The 19,210-nt window shown below is 41.2% G+C and overlaps 1 protein-coding gene across 1 annotated transcript in view; it reads right to left on the bottom strand.

Moving 5' to 3' along the window:
• Positions 1-9,955: 9,955 nt before the first annotated feature.
• Positions 9,956-19,210, bottom strand: part of LOC308386725 (F-BAR and double SH3 domains protein 2-like) — a 44,968-nt gene continuing 35,713 nt past the window's right edge. The window contains exons 12-20 of the mRNA XM_080866465.1: positions 17,614-17,712; positions 17,170-17,322; positions 16,939-17,073; positions 15,575-15,658; positions 13,900-14,083; positions 13,592-13,815; positions 13,144-13,354; positions 12,992-13,056; positions 9,956-12,908 (exon numbers count right to left, since the gene is read on the bottom strand). Of these exons, the coding sequence (XP_080722591.1) occupies positions 12,825-12,908; positions 12,992-13,056; positions 13,144-13,354; positions 13,592-13,815; positions 13,900-14,083; positions 15,575-15,658; positions 16,939-17,073; positions 17,170-17,322; positions 17,614-17,712 (1,239 nt within the window). The 3' untranslated portion in view covers positions 9,956-12,824. The remainder of the gene's footprint in view (positions 12,909-12,991; positions 13,057-13,143; positions 13,355-13,591; positions 13,816-13,899; positions 14,084-15,574; positions 15,659-16,938; positions 17,074-17,169; positions 17,323-17,613; positions 17,713-19,210) is intronic.

Below are 19,210 nucleotides of genomic sequence, written 5' to 3' on the forward strand. Positions count from 1 at the left end.
GAGTTCTCTGAATAACACTCAGTCTGGACCAGTGTACCTTCAGCGACCCTGTCACGGACAAATTGCCCCAGACAGCACATTACCAGAGCATTTTCTAACTTTGTTACAGGCAGTTTGACTCCTAGCCAGAGAAGAGTCAGCTGCTAATCAAAAGTGTGCATGCACATCCAGACCCTGCACCCTCATGGCAAGCATGACTGATTGTAGCCGGGGGAGTAAGTACAGATACTTTCTATTTCTATTTATCTACTAATCTCTGTCTTTTCTCCATCTCCCTTTTGGAAGTAATGTTCCACAAAAAAATCCTTATCTTGCAAATGCATTTAAAGATGCTGGCTTTAAATATCGGGGTGATATTTAGTCAAACATCTCCGGTGTTTCGTACAGATCCTAACTTTTAGTGTGATTTAAAACAGAGCTGCACGCACTCAGTACATCAGGTTACTGGACACACAAGAGAAACCCAGGACGAAAGCCCCCATGAAACAGAGAAACAGGAAAATGTTCTAATACTATTAATTATTATAATTATGATTATTATGTTATTATTATTATTGTCTCTTGGTCAATATTTACAGTTTCCCAAAACACCAAAAGGAACAACAAAATGCTCAGAATTACAATAAAATGAAAATAAAAATGCAAAGATAAAAGGTGAAGGATCTAACCCTTCCTCTTCCACCTCATCTTTCTTAAATGTTCTTACCTGTCATTACAAATGACTTCTATCAACGGATGTGGTCATTTACAGCAAAAGATCTTGGCTATACAGCTTAAAAGAACATTTTTTTGGTATTTTTGTTACCATCAAGATTTTGGAATTGTTCTCTGAACCTGAGCTAATTTTGTGTTTATAAAATAACTACAGTAGACAAAGAAAAAAAAGGGAACAGGGGAGGAATCACAGCTGGAGGATGAGCCTGGTATGAAAAAGGAGAACACTTATTTGAGCAGCCAGCTATCCCACATACTGATTTGACTGTGTCCAAGCCCAGTGTCCACTGAGTGCTGTGAGGAACGCTGCAAACTGTTTAATGATATTTCTCCACCAACTACATCCAAACTAAACGATGCAGAGATGAACGTCATGGATTTTCTTGGTAGCTCTGTGTTCTGACTCTTGTGACGTCATCGACTTTGGTTCATTCTGATGAAGCTGTTGAACATTCTGCTGGGGAAAAATGTCACTGGTGACTTTTAAACTTTTACAGGTGAAGCATTTTCCACAAATTCCATAATTCAAGCTTTGAATGAATTATAGTGACAGAAAGAGGCCACAAGATGGCGCCATTTGTCACTTAGTAGATACCACCTGTTGGCTGTTTGGTTTATGTTCACACCTCTCCATGAGTGTTTTATATAAAGTTTAAAGTATTCCTCATGATTTATTTTTCCTTTCTGGCTGAATAAAATAAATTAACTTAAGGAAACTAGGGTGAGTCTTTCATCAGTAATTGGTTATTTAAAACACTTTACTACCTAAAGTGCATTTTTGCTGCTTTACATGTTTGCTGAACTGCTTCATGGGCTAAAAACCTTTTGATTACTTAGATGCTGACTCTATTGTTCAAATCAGATCTATACTTTATGTTTTCCATTTGGCTTTCCTGGATTGACACGTTTGAAAATAAAAGCATTCAGTGTGTCAAAATGTGTCGTGTAAGTGTAGAAAACTTCTGTTGTAGGAAAACAGGATAAAATGACTGTGTTTGGGGCTTGAGGATAAATCTGATCTAAAAATGAACTTGTGGAAGTCAGAACAAGATACAAGCTTGAGTGCAATACTCTGGTAAAACTTCATAATGGGGGTATTTAGGCCCCACATCTCGGATGTTATCTACACTCAGAATATCTTTTAGTATATTATTTGGGAACTTGGTTTGGTCTTGGAATAAGTAGTTAATCATAGATATCGATGACATGCTGTTGTTGAAACACTCTCTGTACCTGCAGTTTGGTTTTTCCAAAAATGTAACAAACAAAACAAGGCCACACATGTTGATGGCTGATTTCAACTCCACTTAACACAGTGACCAACGCAACCTCAGTCACACACTGCTGGTGACCAGCATGAGGAGGTGGTGCCAGGCTGTTGTGGCTGTGTATGGTTCTTCCACATGTTACTGAGGCTCCTACTTTTTCATGGCCACAACCCATATTTTCCTTACAAATGTGACACCATTTGAGGGGAAATAAACAGGCTTTCCAGCAGTATAAGATTTATTGCCAAGAAGCATGTTTACAACAAAGAGAAAAAAATGACCAAGCACTAACTGTCTCACTTTTTGTGCTCAGTTAATGTTTGTAAAAATTAGACATTGTCACAATCTGGCCAAAGCAGACTGTAGGGGTTGACAAAAAAGACCCAAAACGCAGACTCCAAGGAACAGGGAACAAAACTTGAATGTTAACAAAAGGTGAGCCGTTTAATGAGGCCAGTAAAAGGTAAAAACAAAGGACAAGGCAAACCAAAGCAAAATTAACATAAACCTAAACTGGGAGAACTAAACAAAGAACATGGAAAAACCTAGAAACATGGTATGGAGAACATGCCGTGAACGACAGACGACCTGACAAAGAATGAACAGAAACACACAGACTAAATACACACAAGGGTGATTAGGGGGAGTGAAAACACACGGGGAAAACAGCTGACACTAGACTGACATGAGGAGACAAAGGAAGCAGATCTGACTACACTGACATAGGACACAGACTTTCAAAATAAAACAGGAAACATGCGACGCAGACATGACAATAGACACTTGACATAAGACATACAGCTTGAACACATAAAGGGCAAAGGGAGACTAAAACACAGCTGTAGAAGACACAAGGGGAATTGAAATAAACAAATGAGCTCAGATAACCTAAAGAACTTAAACATAACATCCAAATAAACTAAACCTCAAAACGCTGGGTCAATAGACCCAGGAACGTGACAGACATGAAGTCACTCAGTTTTATGATAAGGGGTGATATTATGTAAAGGTGAAGCAAGCATTAGGTCTCCCTGCAACCCTACAGATGGGAGGAAGCCCATGTTGCACAGGCTAGGAGAGGTACCAGGGAGGTTAGACTAGATGGCATGCTTCTGATACTCACTAATATCTAATGAAACGTGTGGGAGAGATACGAACTACTTACTCCAATGCAAGATTTAGCCTTCTTCAAGGTTTAGTGTGATAATAAAAGGCCGCTGGGGATCATTTCTGCTGTATGGCAGCACACATGGTGTCCAAAGTTTTCCAAAATTGGACAAACTGCAGAATGCCTGAATACGTATTTATTAAAAGTGCAGTCATTTTTCACTGTTTCACTTCAGAAGCATACATCTTTGCACAGATGATGTTTATATGTTGATTATTACTGACTTAGTGGATTAAAATGTGAACAAAAGCACATTTTAAAGAGTTTATATGCTAAAAAATAAATAAATAAATTAGGTGAAGGAAACGATCTACTTACTTTTTCTGTGTTCCAGCCTCAGTAACTTTCACACAGTAACATCTGGTGTAATATTTACACCTCTGATGGAATCTCACAAGTGTTAGCCTTGTTTTGATACCACGATTGTTTACAGTTTGTAATTGCAGAGAAATACTCCATTTATTTTGGACATGTCATTTTTGAGCAGGAAGCTCAGAAAGCCCTTTGGGGCTTAACAGGTTAATTAGGTGTCTGATATTTATTTATGCTAATTTATAGTTAAGTTAATGAAAGAAAAATGAAAGCTTAGTCTACTGTTAGCATATTTATTTGAAAGGGCATTGTGTTACTTTGTGTTACTTTGTTTACATAATTCATCAGTGCAACATTTTCTGTAAACTCAGTAAAGGTCTGGATGTAGTGCAGTAACCACCAGAGGGAGCAGCATGTGTAGATTTGAAATGTCAAATTTCCAAATGTTGCTCTGGATGGGACACGCTATTGTTTTTCACTTTTTCCTTCTGAGTATTTGTTTCCTGGGTTTGTTCCTGCTGCTTTTATTAGAGATGGATTTCTTTCGATGCCTTCTACTGGAACATCAACCACCTCCTCATCTTCCTCTTCCTCGTCATTCTGACGGTTGTCCCCGTCAATATCATGTGGCAGCCGATTAATAAATTGACCCAGAACACAGAGGTTTTCTTCAATCAATAGACCGCACAACAGAACGATTTGCAGCAGTGTAAAATGGAGTTCATCGACCCCTACACCAACATCATTTTGTCGTCCGTCTCCTCTCTCCATTTTCTTTTAGGATAAAACAGTCTGCTACATAGACTGGAGGAAACTGGTCGGTACAGCTGTCAAAAGTTAGCTGACTGGTTTCAAACTTTTAAAATGTCCTTGAAAAGGCTTTTAAATCTCTTTAGCAAACTGTTTAAAAACACGGAGCAAATGTGGACTAATTGCTACTGAGTGCTGTGAGGAACGCTGCGAACTGTTTAATGATAATTCTCCAACGTCATAGATTTTCTTGGTAGTTTTGTGTTCTGAGTCTTGTGACTTGTGATGGTATTTCTTTTGATGTATCTGTATTCTATAATGCTTTGGTGCGACTGGATCTTTTTGCATGTCTGCTCCACACGCCGCTGAGTCTATCTCAGGAAATTGGCGGGAGGGGAGCATTCGTGCACAGCGTTGACTAATGGTGCTTACAGTCTACAGACAGCGTTTCCCAGCATGCACTGCTGGAATCAGACTTCTCTGCTTCTGCACATGTAAATAAAGAATAAGAAGATGAAGGCATGCCGCGGAGCCTCCAGTCAGGTCGCTGCTGTCTCTGAAGAGTACTTGGCAGCATGTGCAACATCCATGAAGAATATCTAATCATTTACAATCTCACACTGAGATAAACTTCTGCTGTGTTTGCTGTGCTTGTTTTAAAGAGGATGTTGACCTCATAATACATGCGAACATGACAAAACATTCAGGCAGACATAACAAGTGTTTGTTCCGAGTGTGCCCCTGTCTGTTCATCAGAGAATCCATACAGGAGAGAAACTGCACTGTTGCCTCACTTGATGCAAATGTAGATATTACCTGAGATATTGTAGAGATAAAAAAGTAAACAGCTCATTTATGGTCCACTGTGCACAGGTCAAATGAGAAGAGAGACCATGTCTTCAGCTCGGTGTGCCAGGGAGCCAAGGGTGCCTGCTTCTTCTGACAACCGACCTTATTGTGCTGTTTTTTAAATTAATGCTAATGGAGAATATTTCTTCCTAGCTACTGCATGTTTTTCAGTTATGATAAAACAGCTCAACAGTTCAGATTATTTCCTTTGCGACTATCTACAGTGACCAGCAGAGGTTTAGCAGTCTTTCAGTCACTAAGTCCCCAGGGCTGAGGGCACAAATTAAAAAAGGTCTGGACCACCACCATGGTTCAGCACCTCAGTAATGTATGGAGGGGAAAAGAGCTCCAACTAGAAAGAACCATTTGTGGTTGTGCACTCTGAGTCTACTCCTGAAGCCTGCAGAGCTCAGCATTTTTCTGAATCCTGTTTTCTGCCTCACACATCCATCGCCTCTCTCCTTTTCTGCACCATGCACATTTTGTAGCAGTTTTGCTCAGAGCTGAGGGTGAAGTTGCACTGTGATGATAACTGCTCCAAGTTAGAGGAAGAGACAACAGTGTTTCTAGATTGCAACACCCTTAGCTAGCAGACCTTGTGATATTCATATCAACTTGTGCATTCTTTCCATTACTGATTAAAAAAATTTCACCCACTTTTCAGTGAAGCACTTTTGATGTTGTTGGATATTTTTAGGCTGCTTTGCAGAAGATGCAGCATTTTTAATATCCACCTGCAGAGTTTTCAAGTCAGGTCACTCCAAAATATCCTGCTTGTGTTCCTTAAAGTAGATCATGGTGCTTTTTTTTAAATTTGCAAAATCATACAAAACGTACTCAATTGAAAACTGATACAGTTTTGTGTTTCGTTTAAATCACAGATGCTACATTAGACATGGTTATTTGTTCTGTCTCTTAACCATTTAAAAAATTATGGGACATATTTTTCCAACAGAATTGAGAAGATGGCATTGTGAATTTTGATTCCTTTGCATGTAGCAGCTGTCTTTGGAGAAACTGTTAATTCACTTCACTGGATTGTGTTGATATGGTTTTAAGGAAATGCTTGAGACTTGAGATAAAAATGGATGCATATATTTAAGAGATGCTGTTCATGTTTTTAAGACCTAAAGTGCACTGGTTAAACTATTTTTTCATGTTTCTTCATGACATAATTATGTCAGAAGGACATCTACTCATCCATCTATCCATATCTTGCTGCTTATCTGGGTTTGGGTTGCAGGGACAGAAGGTCCAAGCAGAAACATAAAGACCTTACTCACATCTCCTTCTTCCAGCAAAATCTCAAATTACATCACTGACAACACGGCTGATGTATTGAAGTGATGCTCCTTTTTCTTCATTATAACACTGAAGCCTTTGTGAAGCTGAAACAGTAACCAAGGTGAGAAGTCTCATTTGTGTAAACATTTAGAAATGAACTCTTTACAAAAGCTCAAACAAGTTATTTCATTACATGTGCCTTAGCACAGCGGTTCCCAACCTTTTTTGCGCCACGCATGTATGATGTTAGTGTTTCTAAAAGACTAAAAAATGTGTTTATTAAAATAGTAAACTAAAAATAGACATTATTAAATTTTATACTTTTAACTACTGAATTGAACATAATATGAAATGATGTGTTTCCACTGTGGGAATGATGGATCCAATGACAAATAACTTTCAGATTAGTAAAGCTATATTTTTAATTTTTCTAGTTTTCCATTTCTATTTAGATGATTTAGATTTAGATTTAAAATGAACAGGATCATAACAAAATAACACCACTGCAAGTGTAAAAAAAATATGTTGAAATCAAATGGTATGTTATTTGAAATCAATATGAAACAATGACACATGCATTTTATCCAATTTTTTTTAGTTATTTAATTTTTCCCAATTGTCCAAATTAGTCTGTGATTGGCCTTATTGTCCAACAAATCATATTTATATACAAATATATGTGACTCTCAAATATGATTTAAATGGATCATTCCTCACTTGATGACGAATTATCCATTTAAATGTTTGCAGAGTCCTAAACTTGATGCCAGTGAACTTATCAGCAGTTGGTTTTAAAAAAAAAAAGCCCAAAAAAATCCCCTATGAGCAAGCACTTGGCGACGGTGGGGAGGAAAAACTCCCTTTTAACGGGGAGAAACCTCCGACAGAACCAGGCTCAGGAAGGGGTGGCCATCTGTCGCTGCCGAGTGGGCTTAAAATGTTCACTGTCCATACTTATATATATATATATATATATATATATATATATATATATATATATATATATATATATATATATCTTACTATTAAAAAAATAATAAAGTTAGGGTTCCTTTACAATGTCAGAAGGAGGGAGGCACTAAGGCACCGCCTTCCGCCCCTCGACGCCCTCGCGGTGCCCCCTCCTTCTGACAGGAACTTCCTACACACCAGGTATGAATGATGCCTGAGTGGACATACAAAACTCACAAGTTCCTGGCTCTCACGGCTCCTATGCAGAGGGTTAGTCGAAGAAGGAGGGGCATCGCGAGGGGCGTCGGGGGACGGGGGACTGTGCCTCACTGCCCTCCCCTTCTCCAAGAAACCCGTCTTCAACCGAGTCGAGAGAGCCGGGAACTTGTGAGGTGTGCATGTCCTGGTGAGCCTCCACCTTTTATAGGTGGGTGCAGCCTCGACTGTACAGAGACAGACCAGACCAGCTGCACCACACAGACACTTCAAACCTCATCTGAGGACAAAAAACATATACATATATATATATATATATATATATATATATATATCTTACTATTAAAAAAATAATAAAGTTAGGGTTCCTTTACAATGTCAGAAGGAGGGAGGCACTAAGGCACCGCCTTCCGCCCCTCGACGCCCTCGCGGTGCCCCCTCCTTCTGACAGGAACTTCCTACACACCAGGTATGAATGATGCCTGAGTGGACATACAAAACTCACAAGTTCCTGGCTCTCACGGCTCCTATGCAGAGGGTTAGTCGAAGAAGGAGGGGCATCGCGAGGGGCGTCGGGAGATCTGAGGACAAAAAACAGAGGCTAAAAACTTAAGGTTATCTATGTAACCCCGGTTCTCTGAGTAGCATGAGTGAGTGTCTCACTATGGGAACGCCTCCTGCGTGACCTTATCAGAAGGTCAAATACCATTACGCCAGCCCTTACAGGCTGGCTAGGTGACGCCCATGTCAGGACGGGCCAGTGCCTCCCTATATAATAGGCTGACATAGCGTCACATGTCATTCAAAACAAGCCCACCTCTTCCTCGCTTCCATAGCAAGGAGGGCGGTCTGGTGAGACACTCACTCATGCTACTCAGTGAACCGGGGTTATATACATAACCTTAAGTTCTCTTTCATAGCATTCGTTTCGTGTTTCACTATGGGAGAAATAATGACTCCTGGATTGCCAGACATGCCTGTTAAGAAGACAACTGTCCCCAACAGCACTTCACAGGGGAGAGGCCCCCACCCGGGAAGAACCTGCACTGAGGACTGAACACTGAATAGTGTCGATAACACTATGAGGGAGCCCCACTGTGTTCAGGTTAAACCACTCACGGGCCAAGCCCACAGAGCTAGCCTCTCTGGGTGGGTGGGGGGGAGGGGAGGGGGAAATACTCCCCCCTGTGTTTGAGACAGGAGGTCTCTGCGTAGTGGTAACGGCCAAGCACAGCTGCTGAAAAATCACCGCCAGCCAGTGCTTCCCTGGCCAGTGCGGGGCTATCAGGATCATACAGTGACTTCTCCCCCTCACTCTGGCCAGAGTCAGCCGACTCATCTCCGTCCTTGTTGGCATCTCCTCCCCAGGTGACTCCAGCATCGGGGAAAAACACACGATCTCCGTGTGCTTCCAGCGACGGGAAAGCGGTCGCGATGGGCTGAGGGTCTGCCTCTGCCCAGCTCGGCCCTGGCGTTGCGGCCAAATCATCGGCCATCTCAATTTCTCCTTGCGCCGCAGCAGCCTCACACAGCAAAGGGTCGCCACCCTTTTCAAACGAAAACGCATCTGAGTGATGAGTCATGATAGCATTACAGGCTGTTCACTTTTAAGTGTGGTAATTAGAAATATTGCAAAATAAAATACACACAAATATACTGTAAGAAAAGGCTTTTATTTTTTAGTATATGCTGAATTATCAGTTTCAAAGCTACTCTACCAGAGTTTCACTAAAAAATGAAACAAAGGATAAGTTTTAACCCTTTCATGCATGAATTATGACAACATCTCAGCGAATAGCTTCTCTAAAATCAATAGAAACCCAACATTAAGTTCAGCTGAAGGTCAAACTGCAACAAAAAACTCTTTAATCAACAGTTTACGTTAAAAACGGCTTCTTTTTTTGGAAAAAAAACAAACAAAAACGAACAGAAATCCCAGTACAGTACAGTTCCTTTGTATCGTGCTGCTGCCACCTGCTGCTCTGGGGTGGGAACAACAACACTTTGGATTTGCGTTCGTTTTCAGCAACAAATGAGTTTTACTTTTGAGGCTGCAGTTTTTAGTTGTTTATTTGTTGGATCCCATCAGTTTTTCTTCGAAGAGCCGAAAGACTTTCAGTTACTTATGATAAACTTTTTGTCTTATACAAACAGATAAATACAGAAAAGAAAGAAGAAAGCAAAGCTTGTATTCTATTTGATTTTCAAGATATTGAACTTTATTTTTTCTATTTCACCGAGTTCTTTTTTCCATGTACTTTTTGTCCAATAATTTTTTTAAATAATCAGATTAATGTTTATTTTAAAATTAAGAATTATTTATATTTTTTATATTTGCTATATACTGAGCTGAAACATCCTGTGTAGTCATGTAACACATTATTTTAAAATAATATATTTTAAACAGGTGGATGCAGGAATTAAGAGTTAAAACAGAGTCTTGTTCCATTTAAGCTATCTTTATTTCACATTTATTTGTACACAATAAATACAGTTAAACATCCATGGGTGTGTAAATACGACGCCTGGCAGCCTCCGCATAGCCGACGCTGTAAAACGTGGGAGTTTTTACGTCCTTTAAGAAAATGAATTTCAGATTCTGACTTGATGCATAATCGAGACCAGTAAACAGGTTAACAAAAAATTCTCTAATGGAAAAGAAACTTTAGTTATTCTTTTAATACAACAGGGTAAATGCAAACTTCAAAAATAAGTTTGATGTCATTCAGATCTCAAGGAGATCAACGAGAACGTAGCGTCACGGCTGACGGATACCTCTTTTCCTCTGATCAGATTCAGCTACAGTTTAATTGTTTTTGTTTTCTTAAAATCCTAATTCTAAAAACAAAAAAGGGGAAAAAAGCTGTGCCATTACTTGCACAGATATCCATCTCTAAGCTCTCCGTAAACTATCAATACGATCGATAAGTCATATCTCAATCAAAGACACTACAATGGCTATTTACGGCTAAATAACAGGAAGTATTGATACCAATACGGCTGGTAAACAAACATCAAACAGGAAATATTGAACAAAACATCCACAATACTGAAAAGGAATAAGAAGACATCAGAAAGTGCTTCACTATAGATTTTAAACTGGACAGCTAGCAGCTCAGGATGGTTTCCTCCTTAAAAATAAAAGGCATCTTTAAACTGCACATGCTCAGTGTAAACTGTCCTCCCCAACAGCAACTGTTACTGGCATCATTAGTGTCGTAAAAACAGTTTTTTTCTGTATTATGCAACATAAAAACAAAAGAGTTAGACTGTGTGTTTGTGTGTTTAAGTGCTATGTTTCCCACTTTAAACTTTTCCTAAACATTAGAAGGGGAAAAAAAGATAAGGGATCCAAAACAATCACAGGTAAAAATTGCCACTTTTCCCTTGTTTGTGTAACCGCGAGCGGTCACGTGTGTCGGCGGAGAGGACCAGCCTCTTTTCGAGACTTTTGGTTTGCTCACAAGTGCAGCTCTGTTGCATAGACGTGAATCTGATGGTGGTAACAAAGAGCTATGACGTGAGACACAACGGGGGCGAAATCATAACTATAACATAAAAAATTCTTTCTTCAATCCATAAACGAGGAGAAATTCTGCAGCTAAGGCATCCATAACACGATCAGTTAGAAGTGATGTTTTCCGACGAGCTGAAGGAAGAACTTATCTGTTTTCTTGCAGAGACTTTAATGTGAAACCAGAGCCAGGAGGCAGTTTATCTTAAACATAATCGACTAATGAAGCCAAAAAAGAAGTGAAAACATGTGCAATACCCGTGTGGAGCACGGGCAGCCTAAAGATCGCTCAGGTGAAAACAGAGAATTGATTTATGGTTTGCTGATGATGTAATTAGCGATAATCAGACTATTTTTGCTGATTACTGCTCACAATTTCTTTGTATTTTGACTTCAAACAACATTTTTTTTTTGCGATTAAGTGTCAACAGAGATACAGAAAAGTGGTTACACCTAAAAAGCAAGGTCACTGAAGGCAGCGGTGTGGTTGTACAATGGTGCTGTAACCTTGTCCTGTCACCAGGGGGCGACGTCAAAATATCTGCTGTTGTCTTGTTGGCCCTTGGCTTACGGTGCATTCCAGATTGAGTCGGAAGTCGGAATTCCTGAGCTCCCAGTAGTAATTTTCATCAACTAGTATTTCCTTCTTGGAAAGTCAGAGCAGCCTCAACAATCCAAGATGGTGACAGAGAACATAAACATAATCTGCTCTGTCACTCACCTGTATTTGTGACTCATGATATGAGTCACACGCTAAGCACTTACCACATTCTATCAATGAACGTGCTGCAGCTAAAATAAATCCCATCTTACTTTGCTTTTCTGACTTTCCTGCTGGAATGCACAAACTCGGGAATGACGTCACTGCCAAAAAGGACCACAGACATCAGAACATTGACACAGCTGCCAGGTTGGAAAAGTGAAGCAACAAAAAAAAACTGTACTCTATTTACAGGCCACCAGGGGGCGACCCCTGCGTCTGCAAAAGACTTCTGGTCCTATAGAGGTCTCTGGGACCTCTGTGAACAGTTCCCTGATGTGTTCAAGGGTTCAGTTTCTCATTTCAGAACACAGCTGAAATTATCAAGACTCACTGAAGGGGTGTGAAATGTGTCTAAATCTAGGGAACAGAGGCCTGATCGACGATATGTTCTGCAGACTCGTGTCTTTGTTCGTAAACAGAAAAATGAAGGTAAAACACAAACGCTTCCTTCAGTTTGACCTCTCAAAGGTCAAGGTCAGTCCAGTCTAACATGTTTTACTTTAACATGAAACGCTGCTTTGACCGAGTCTCAAACAACAGAAAATCCAGGGTCTGCTCATCAGCTAACGACTCTGTTTTATGCTGTCGGTGTGTTAAATATCATGAAACGCCTCATTCAGTCAGCTGCATGTTCTTTAGAACCAAACTGGCTGCTCGAACTGATGAATGATACCACACTGAGCTCTCTGCAAGGGAACGAATGAGCTCGACTCCCTAAAATATCAGCCAGCGAGTCCAAACACACTGATTTTTACTAACGGATAAAATGATGTTAACTTTTCTATCAACTTCTTTTGCTCGTTATCACCTTATTAACTGTTCGGGGGTGAGAATGAAGCCTTGTACAAACTCTGGGTAAAGTAGTGTTGAGAAACAAGAACACTGAACGGGAAGTTAAAAGAAAAAGGCGCAGCGGTGTTCCTTCTCCGAGTGGGGGGGCTTCTTCCGTCTCCAGGCGTCTTCAGGAGTTTTTAAGTTTCCTTGGGTTTCCTTTGGGAGTGTTTTTACGAGTCCCTGCTCGAGGGGGTGCCGCCTTCACACCAGTGTGATCTCAACCTCCTCTCGCCGCTTCACCTGCCCGCGAGGATGCTGCTTCGGGGGCGGAGGTGCGGCACGTACCTGTAAAAAATCCACCGGCTCAGTTAAAATGAAGATAAAAAAAGTCTGCTGCCGTTTACGTCACCACAGAAGGTTTTACTCACGGGTCGGATGGTGCCACCGCCGCTCTCCGGGTATTTGGGGGGTTGGGGGGAGCTTTGTGCTGGACCTGAAGAGGGCAGAAAAGGCAGATTATTATTCACACCGGCCTTTTTTCTTACAGATAACCACTCACAGACAAACCAGAGATTCTTACTGTGAAAGGGGCTTTTGTGTGGAGCCGGCGGCGGTCTGTGGTGTCCGTTGTGATAGGAGGGTGGTCGGCCAATGGGAGAGGCTGTGGCGCTGCAGGGACTCGACACTGGAGAGGACACGGTGGGGGTCTGAAGGGGGCTGCTGTGGAGAGGTCCCGGCTGGAAGGGACCACGAGGGGAGCGGTCGCACTGAGAGAGTGTGGACGGGGAAGCCTTCAACACAAACAGTGGACAGGTGTGCAAACTTTAATATTTTATATAAAATAAGAAGAAATAAATTATTTAACAACACAGGACTTAGTGTCATAAATAAGTTGCTACAGTAGATTCGTACTGCGCTGATGTAGAGGCAGCTGATCCAGGGGGGGGACACAGTGTGTGTGCGTTCAACCAGAAGAACTTTAATTGTGTAGAACATGAAATTTAGCGGCTAAGTCAGCGTGAGCCTACCTGTGCGCTGCCGTCTCTTTGCCCATCTCCATTCTCGCTGGTCACGGTGAGATCCTCCACAAGAACTGCGGGGAACACACCAACAACGCCGTTAAACTCGCCCTCCCAGAAGCCATCGTCCTCGTGGGTCTCTCTGCTGAGGATGCGGATGATGGCGCCTTCTGGGAACGACAGCTCATCTTCCGTTTGTCCCGCGTAGTCGTACAAAGCCTTTGCGAATGAAACTGCAACACAGACAGTGGCAACGAGGGTATTAAACAAAGCAGGAAATCAAAACTCCGATATTATCTGGTGGAGGCGGATCTCACCACTGGAGTCTCCGTTGACGGAGCCGGTTGGGAGTTCGGTTTCAGGTTCGGTGGAGTTGCTGGAGGAATGGGATCGGGCGTCCAGCGCGGCCAGCGACTGCAGCATGCTCAGCAGGCTGTTGGAGGAGGGCAGCTGCAGGTATTTCTCCGGGACGTAGCCCACCTGTCCGCTACGGTTTCTGGCCTGGAAACACAGACAATGCACACAGACGATGACAACAGCCAAAAATGTTTCAACAGGAAAACTCCTACTGAGAAAAAATAAAGTCAGATGTAAAGAGTAGGGCTGTAACAATATCACTGCATCGTCGCCAGAATTTAATAACAGCCACAAAGAGAATAATAGGAGAGCTTTTGTTCTCTCTTCCTGAATTAACGAGAAATCTAAAATCCTAAACAAGCCTCTGCTGAATTCATGAAGCTTGATTTCATGAACACCGGTGGCCTCCCCTCCCGCTGCTTACTTATTTTCATTCAGATTGAAAACACTCAGAGGTATTGGGATCTCTTTTGGGGAATGCTGTGGGGAATCACAGCACTAAAACAGATCTATATAAATGATATTGCTCACATTTTTATGTATGATTATATTCATTAAAATAAACACCCCATTAAAACACTATATCTGTATATGAAAAGATAATCACCTAAGTAAATATACATAAAATATTGGCTCAACACGTGGAACATTTGCACAATGGCTCACAGGAAAGCCAGACTTACACAATAAACAAAAGTAAAACAGCAACAATGCACAATGTTCCTTCAGGGAAATGATCTGAAAACAACCACACACAAAGTACACAATGACTACACACCAGCAGCTCTGCAGAGGCGTTTATAAAAGAATGACTTCACACAATGATGGGAGCATCCACAGCTGACATTTCTACATTTAAGTATACACCACTGACCACCCAAAAAATGTCCTCAAAGACTTCTCAAATTTTCTCCCAAAGGTCCAGGAGCAACTTTGTAACAGTCTGTGACAAACAAAGTGAAAATGATAACTAAGTAGCTGGGAGATCATGAAATTAACATTTTATATCCATGACCAGGTCACTCCGCAGATCTAAAACTGATCAAGAGTCCACGAACCGCTGTTAAAAAGCAGAAGCTGACAAACTGTGATCGAACCGGAGCGCTGCTGAGGCAGGATTGGATCACCATCAATCAGGATTTGGCCCAGATTTTCAGTAGCTGCACTTAAGGTATGAATTTAAAAACTGCCTCATTCATGAATTATTGCATTCACAAACTTGGGTGCCATGCCTGCCCACCTGCCTGCCCGGCTGGGTGACGAGAATCTCCCATCAGCCCTTTACGGCTGCGAGGCCAAAAAACGAAGCAGAGAACTGTGTATTTGTACATTTTTTGATTTGTCTTTATGTTCAGCAGAGCTTCTACCACCCAGGCCAACCTGACCTGCCTCAATGCACCGCACGCATTTTAGTTGAATTATTCTAATTCCTGAAGCCACATCAGACCAACTGATCCCAGAGAAACACTAAAACGTCCAGTAGATAGTCTGTACCGGTGCGAGTTCTTATAAAAACTGAAACTAAATGTTTGTCAAACAGTCTAAGAGCCAGAGAGTGAAATAATACACAAAACAACCAACCCTCAAACAGGAGAGTGCTTCTGCTACACAACTGTGTTTGTGTTATTATTGTACCTTGACCCAGTCCTCCATGTCGCCATCATCGATGACCTCCAAGATTTCCTGCTCCTCGATGGTCAGCTCGTCCGGCTGAGAAGCCTGCAGACAGACAAACACGTTAATTCAAATTAAAGCTGCGATGTAACAGTTTAACCATCTTCATTTCACCCGTGATGTATATTTTTCAAATACCGCCACACTGGTGAACGGACAAAAATGCTCACTGTGGCTTCAATAACATCAGCCAGAAAACTGAAGAAAACACTGAGACCATGCCTGCATTTATACCACACTTTACTCAGGACTCAGGTAATATAAAACAACTAATACTCCAAAGCAGCACAAAACTCAGACTTACAGTAGAATTTCTGTACAAATTCAGAGAGCAGGTGTTTTAAACCTGGACACAGAATCATTAGTGCCACAAAGTTTGGGAAAGTAAATCTAAATGGGGGTTAAACACGACTGAAACTGATTAAAAACAGCCAAAACAAAAAGTGGCTTTACTTCAAAATCAGAATTATAATTGGTGACATGTTAAAGATCCACGTCCAATCCAAATATTTAAATCATGTGTGGAGAGGTTAACCGTATTTACATCTTAATAGATTTTATGACAACATCCATCCAGCAGGGATGGAGGAAATCCCAGCCAGCTTTGTAGGCTAACACAGTGAGCATCCACATTATAATGCACCACACAGACGGCAGACTTCAACCACACTTTCAGAAAATATAACAGGAATGAGTCTCCAGCTGTCTGCGTCAGTAACAGAAGCTTTAATCTAACAAGTTTGTATTTTAATGAAGGAGGAACCTGGAGAGAACCACAGAGGCACAGGAGAACATGACAAGACACTTAAAAAGATTTAAATATTAATCATATAATTACCAGAAAATATGGTTAAACCTACAGAATCTTAAAAATACTTCTCCTTTCACTTCCAGCCGTTTTATGTATTCTGCATGAAAATGAGGTTTACAGAGGACAGAAAGTGTAACTCTGCAAGTCACTGTTCTTCTAAAAACACATTTTTTGTGGCTCCTGAATCTTCATCCATCAATATCCAGCTACGCCAGCTTCCTGCATTTTCTAATAATGACTGCTTCTGTAACTCCCAACACGCACTCCCCGTGCCTCGAGCTCGAGGCAAGGCCGGCCTCTACACGTATTTTAACGAGTTATGAATACAGAAAGCGCAGAGATGCTGCAACAGCAATCAAACAGTGTTTTTTTCCAGAGCAGCGACACTGATTGTTTAGAAGACTAAACTCAAGACTCGACTCGCTGCAAACACATGAGGCTTTGTAGATGTCACCATTTCTCTGGGCACTGACCGACTCATCGGCTACGACCCTGCTTAAGCGTGTGTCGTTACCTTGTAGGAGTAGAGCACTTTGCAGGTGAGTGGATAGTTTTTCAAGGTGCTGGAGGGGCTGGAGCTGCTGTCATCCAACACTTCACTGCTGTCCTCCATCTCCTCTTCATCCTCTCGCTCCAAATCTGCTGTTACCTACGGATGTTAGACCGACATCTGCGTTTAGGGCACAAATCTACAGCGCATATACTTCAAAACTACAGCACTGTGGAATTGGAGTTTTCATCTTACGGAGAGTGAAGGATCGTGGGTACTGAGGTTGTTCCAGCGCTCGTTCTCCAGCTCCTCCATCACCTGGTTCATCGCACTCTTCAGCCACGTTTCAACCGGGACTCCCGCCTCCCTTAGCAGGTCCAGCCGGGCCTCGGCTTTCGCTTTCACCGTCTAGCAGCAAAAAAAAAAATAAAGGTGAGTTAAAGACCACCAGACTTTCACAACCCACTGACAAGCCCCCCACCCCCCAAAGAATAAAGAAAACACAATGAGATTAGTATGAAAATAAAATAAATACTTAGTGTGTTTTAAACACCTCTGCTCTCTTCTAACAGAACATTAATCCTTTAAATCTGTCACTTCACCTTTCAAACCAGCAGGTGGCGCACTGGGGCAACTTTAAATAAGGAGAAACTGATTCAGAAGATGGAGAAATCGCTGATCTAGAAGTTCAAAGGTTACCTCTGCCCTCCGGAGACTCTGTCTGGCCACCTCCATCTTGATCTCCAGCTCGCTGTTGTTTGGCTCCGAAGCTTCCTGGGTCCCGTACTCCTCCAGGGCCTGAAAACAAAACAATTACAACTATTGTGGTGACGTATACAAAGGAACACATGGAATAGATGGAAACGGTCCAACAATAAAGCGATCAACATAACCAGGGACATCTGGAAACAGGTCGCTGCACGAGCTGTGCTCACTTATCTTAAACAAGCTTTCGCAATAAACCAGTGAGACGGAGCTCTTATCAATTTTATCCTTTCATGCCACAGTAAAATATGGAGAAGTTTATGATGCCGAGGTTTATTATTATCATCCAGCTGACCGGCTTCGCTGCATTAAAGGCCAAATTCCAGTTTAATGGAAAAAAGTGACACATCAGTGCATTTTGTACACTTCCTGCAAAGATTTTCCAGGGATTGTGTGAGTAAGGGGTGACAAACCACATCAGAATAACTCCAAACCCAAACACAGACATAACACGCACGTTTAGATTCAGAGACTTAAACTTCCCACAGGATTTCCTTCTCTTTGCAGAACGTCACACTCATCATGTTCAAAGGGTCATTTTGACTCCTCTGGAATTGTAAAAACTGTTAAATTAAAATCCCATGATCATCATATTTCATGACTTTTCCTTATATGGGTTTATTCATTATATAGTGAAAGCAAAAGCAACAAAAATGACCACCACTCATACCTTTAACTGCTGAGGATATAATTTTGATAGGCATAGAAATTTATGTCAATGGCAATTTTATTTATAGACCACATTTCATTACATGCAAAATGTGCTTAAACAGAAGAGGCTCAAGGCAGTGAGAAAAAATAAAATAAAATTTAAAATAGAGATTGCAAATGGATTTTGATTAGAAGGCTGCAGTAACATGAGCCAGAGCTACCTAGACATGACTGATGGGTAAATATATTGCCTCAACTGCTGCTGTTGCAGGATGGGGGCAGGTCTAGCATTACATTTTTTCTCAATATGAAAACATGGACCAGCTAATTTTAACATATTTTTAAATCCACAGATTCTCCAAAAAAGCTACAGGATCTATTTTTAACAATAGAGGGCTCAACAAGTAATCTGTAGCTCTAAAACTAGCAGATTTTTACCTAAAAGAGAATTTAAACATCAACTTTGTGGGACCTTTTTTTTAAAGGTATTTTATGTTTATGCTTCGCTTTATGAATCTAACAAAACACAGAAAAGTTGTTTCTGTTGCTACGCTGGCACTGACCGGATTGTAACAGATGGACTTTCAGGACGTTTCTGTGTCGAACAGCCATCCAGTCAAATCGTCTCTTACACAACAAGAAAAGAACATGCTTATGTCATTACAATAAAGAAAACCTATCTCCTATGTGTGTCTGATGTTTTAAATATAACATCTTATTTGACTGACTGATTGATTCGATTTGAACTAATTTGGTTACTGGATCGCTGTGAATAACGATCACACGCTTTACTCGGAGCACAAGGACCAGTGTTACCTGCTGTGTTTTCAAATATCCACACCGTGCTTTAATCATTTACATACACCATGTGTAACTTAAT

Source organism: Rhamphochromis sp. 'chilingali' (assembly GCF_963969265.1).
Source record: "Rhamphochromis sp. 'chilingali' genome assembly, chromosome: 19".
NCBI classification, from domain to species: Eukaryota; Metazoa; Chordata; class Actinopteri; order Cichliformes; family Cichlidae; genus Rhamphochromis; species Rhamphochromis sp. 'chilingali'.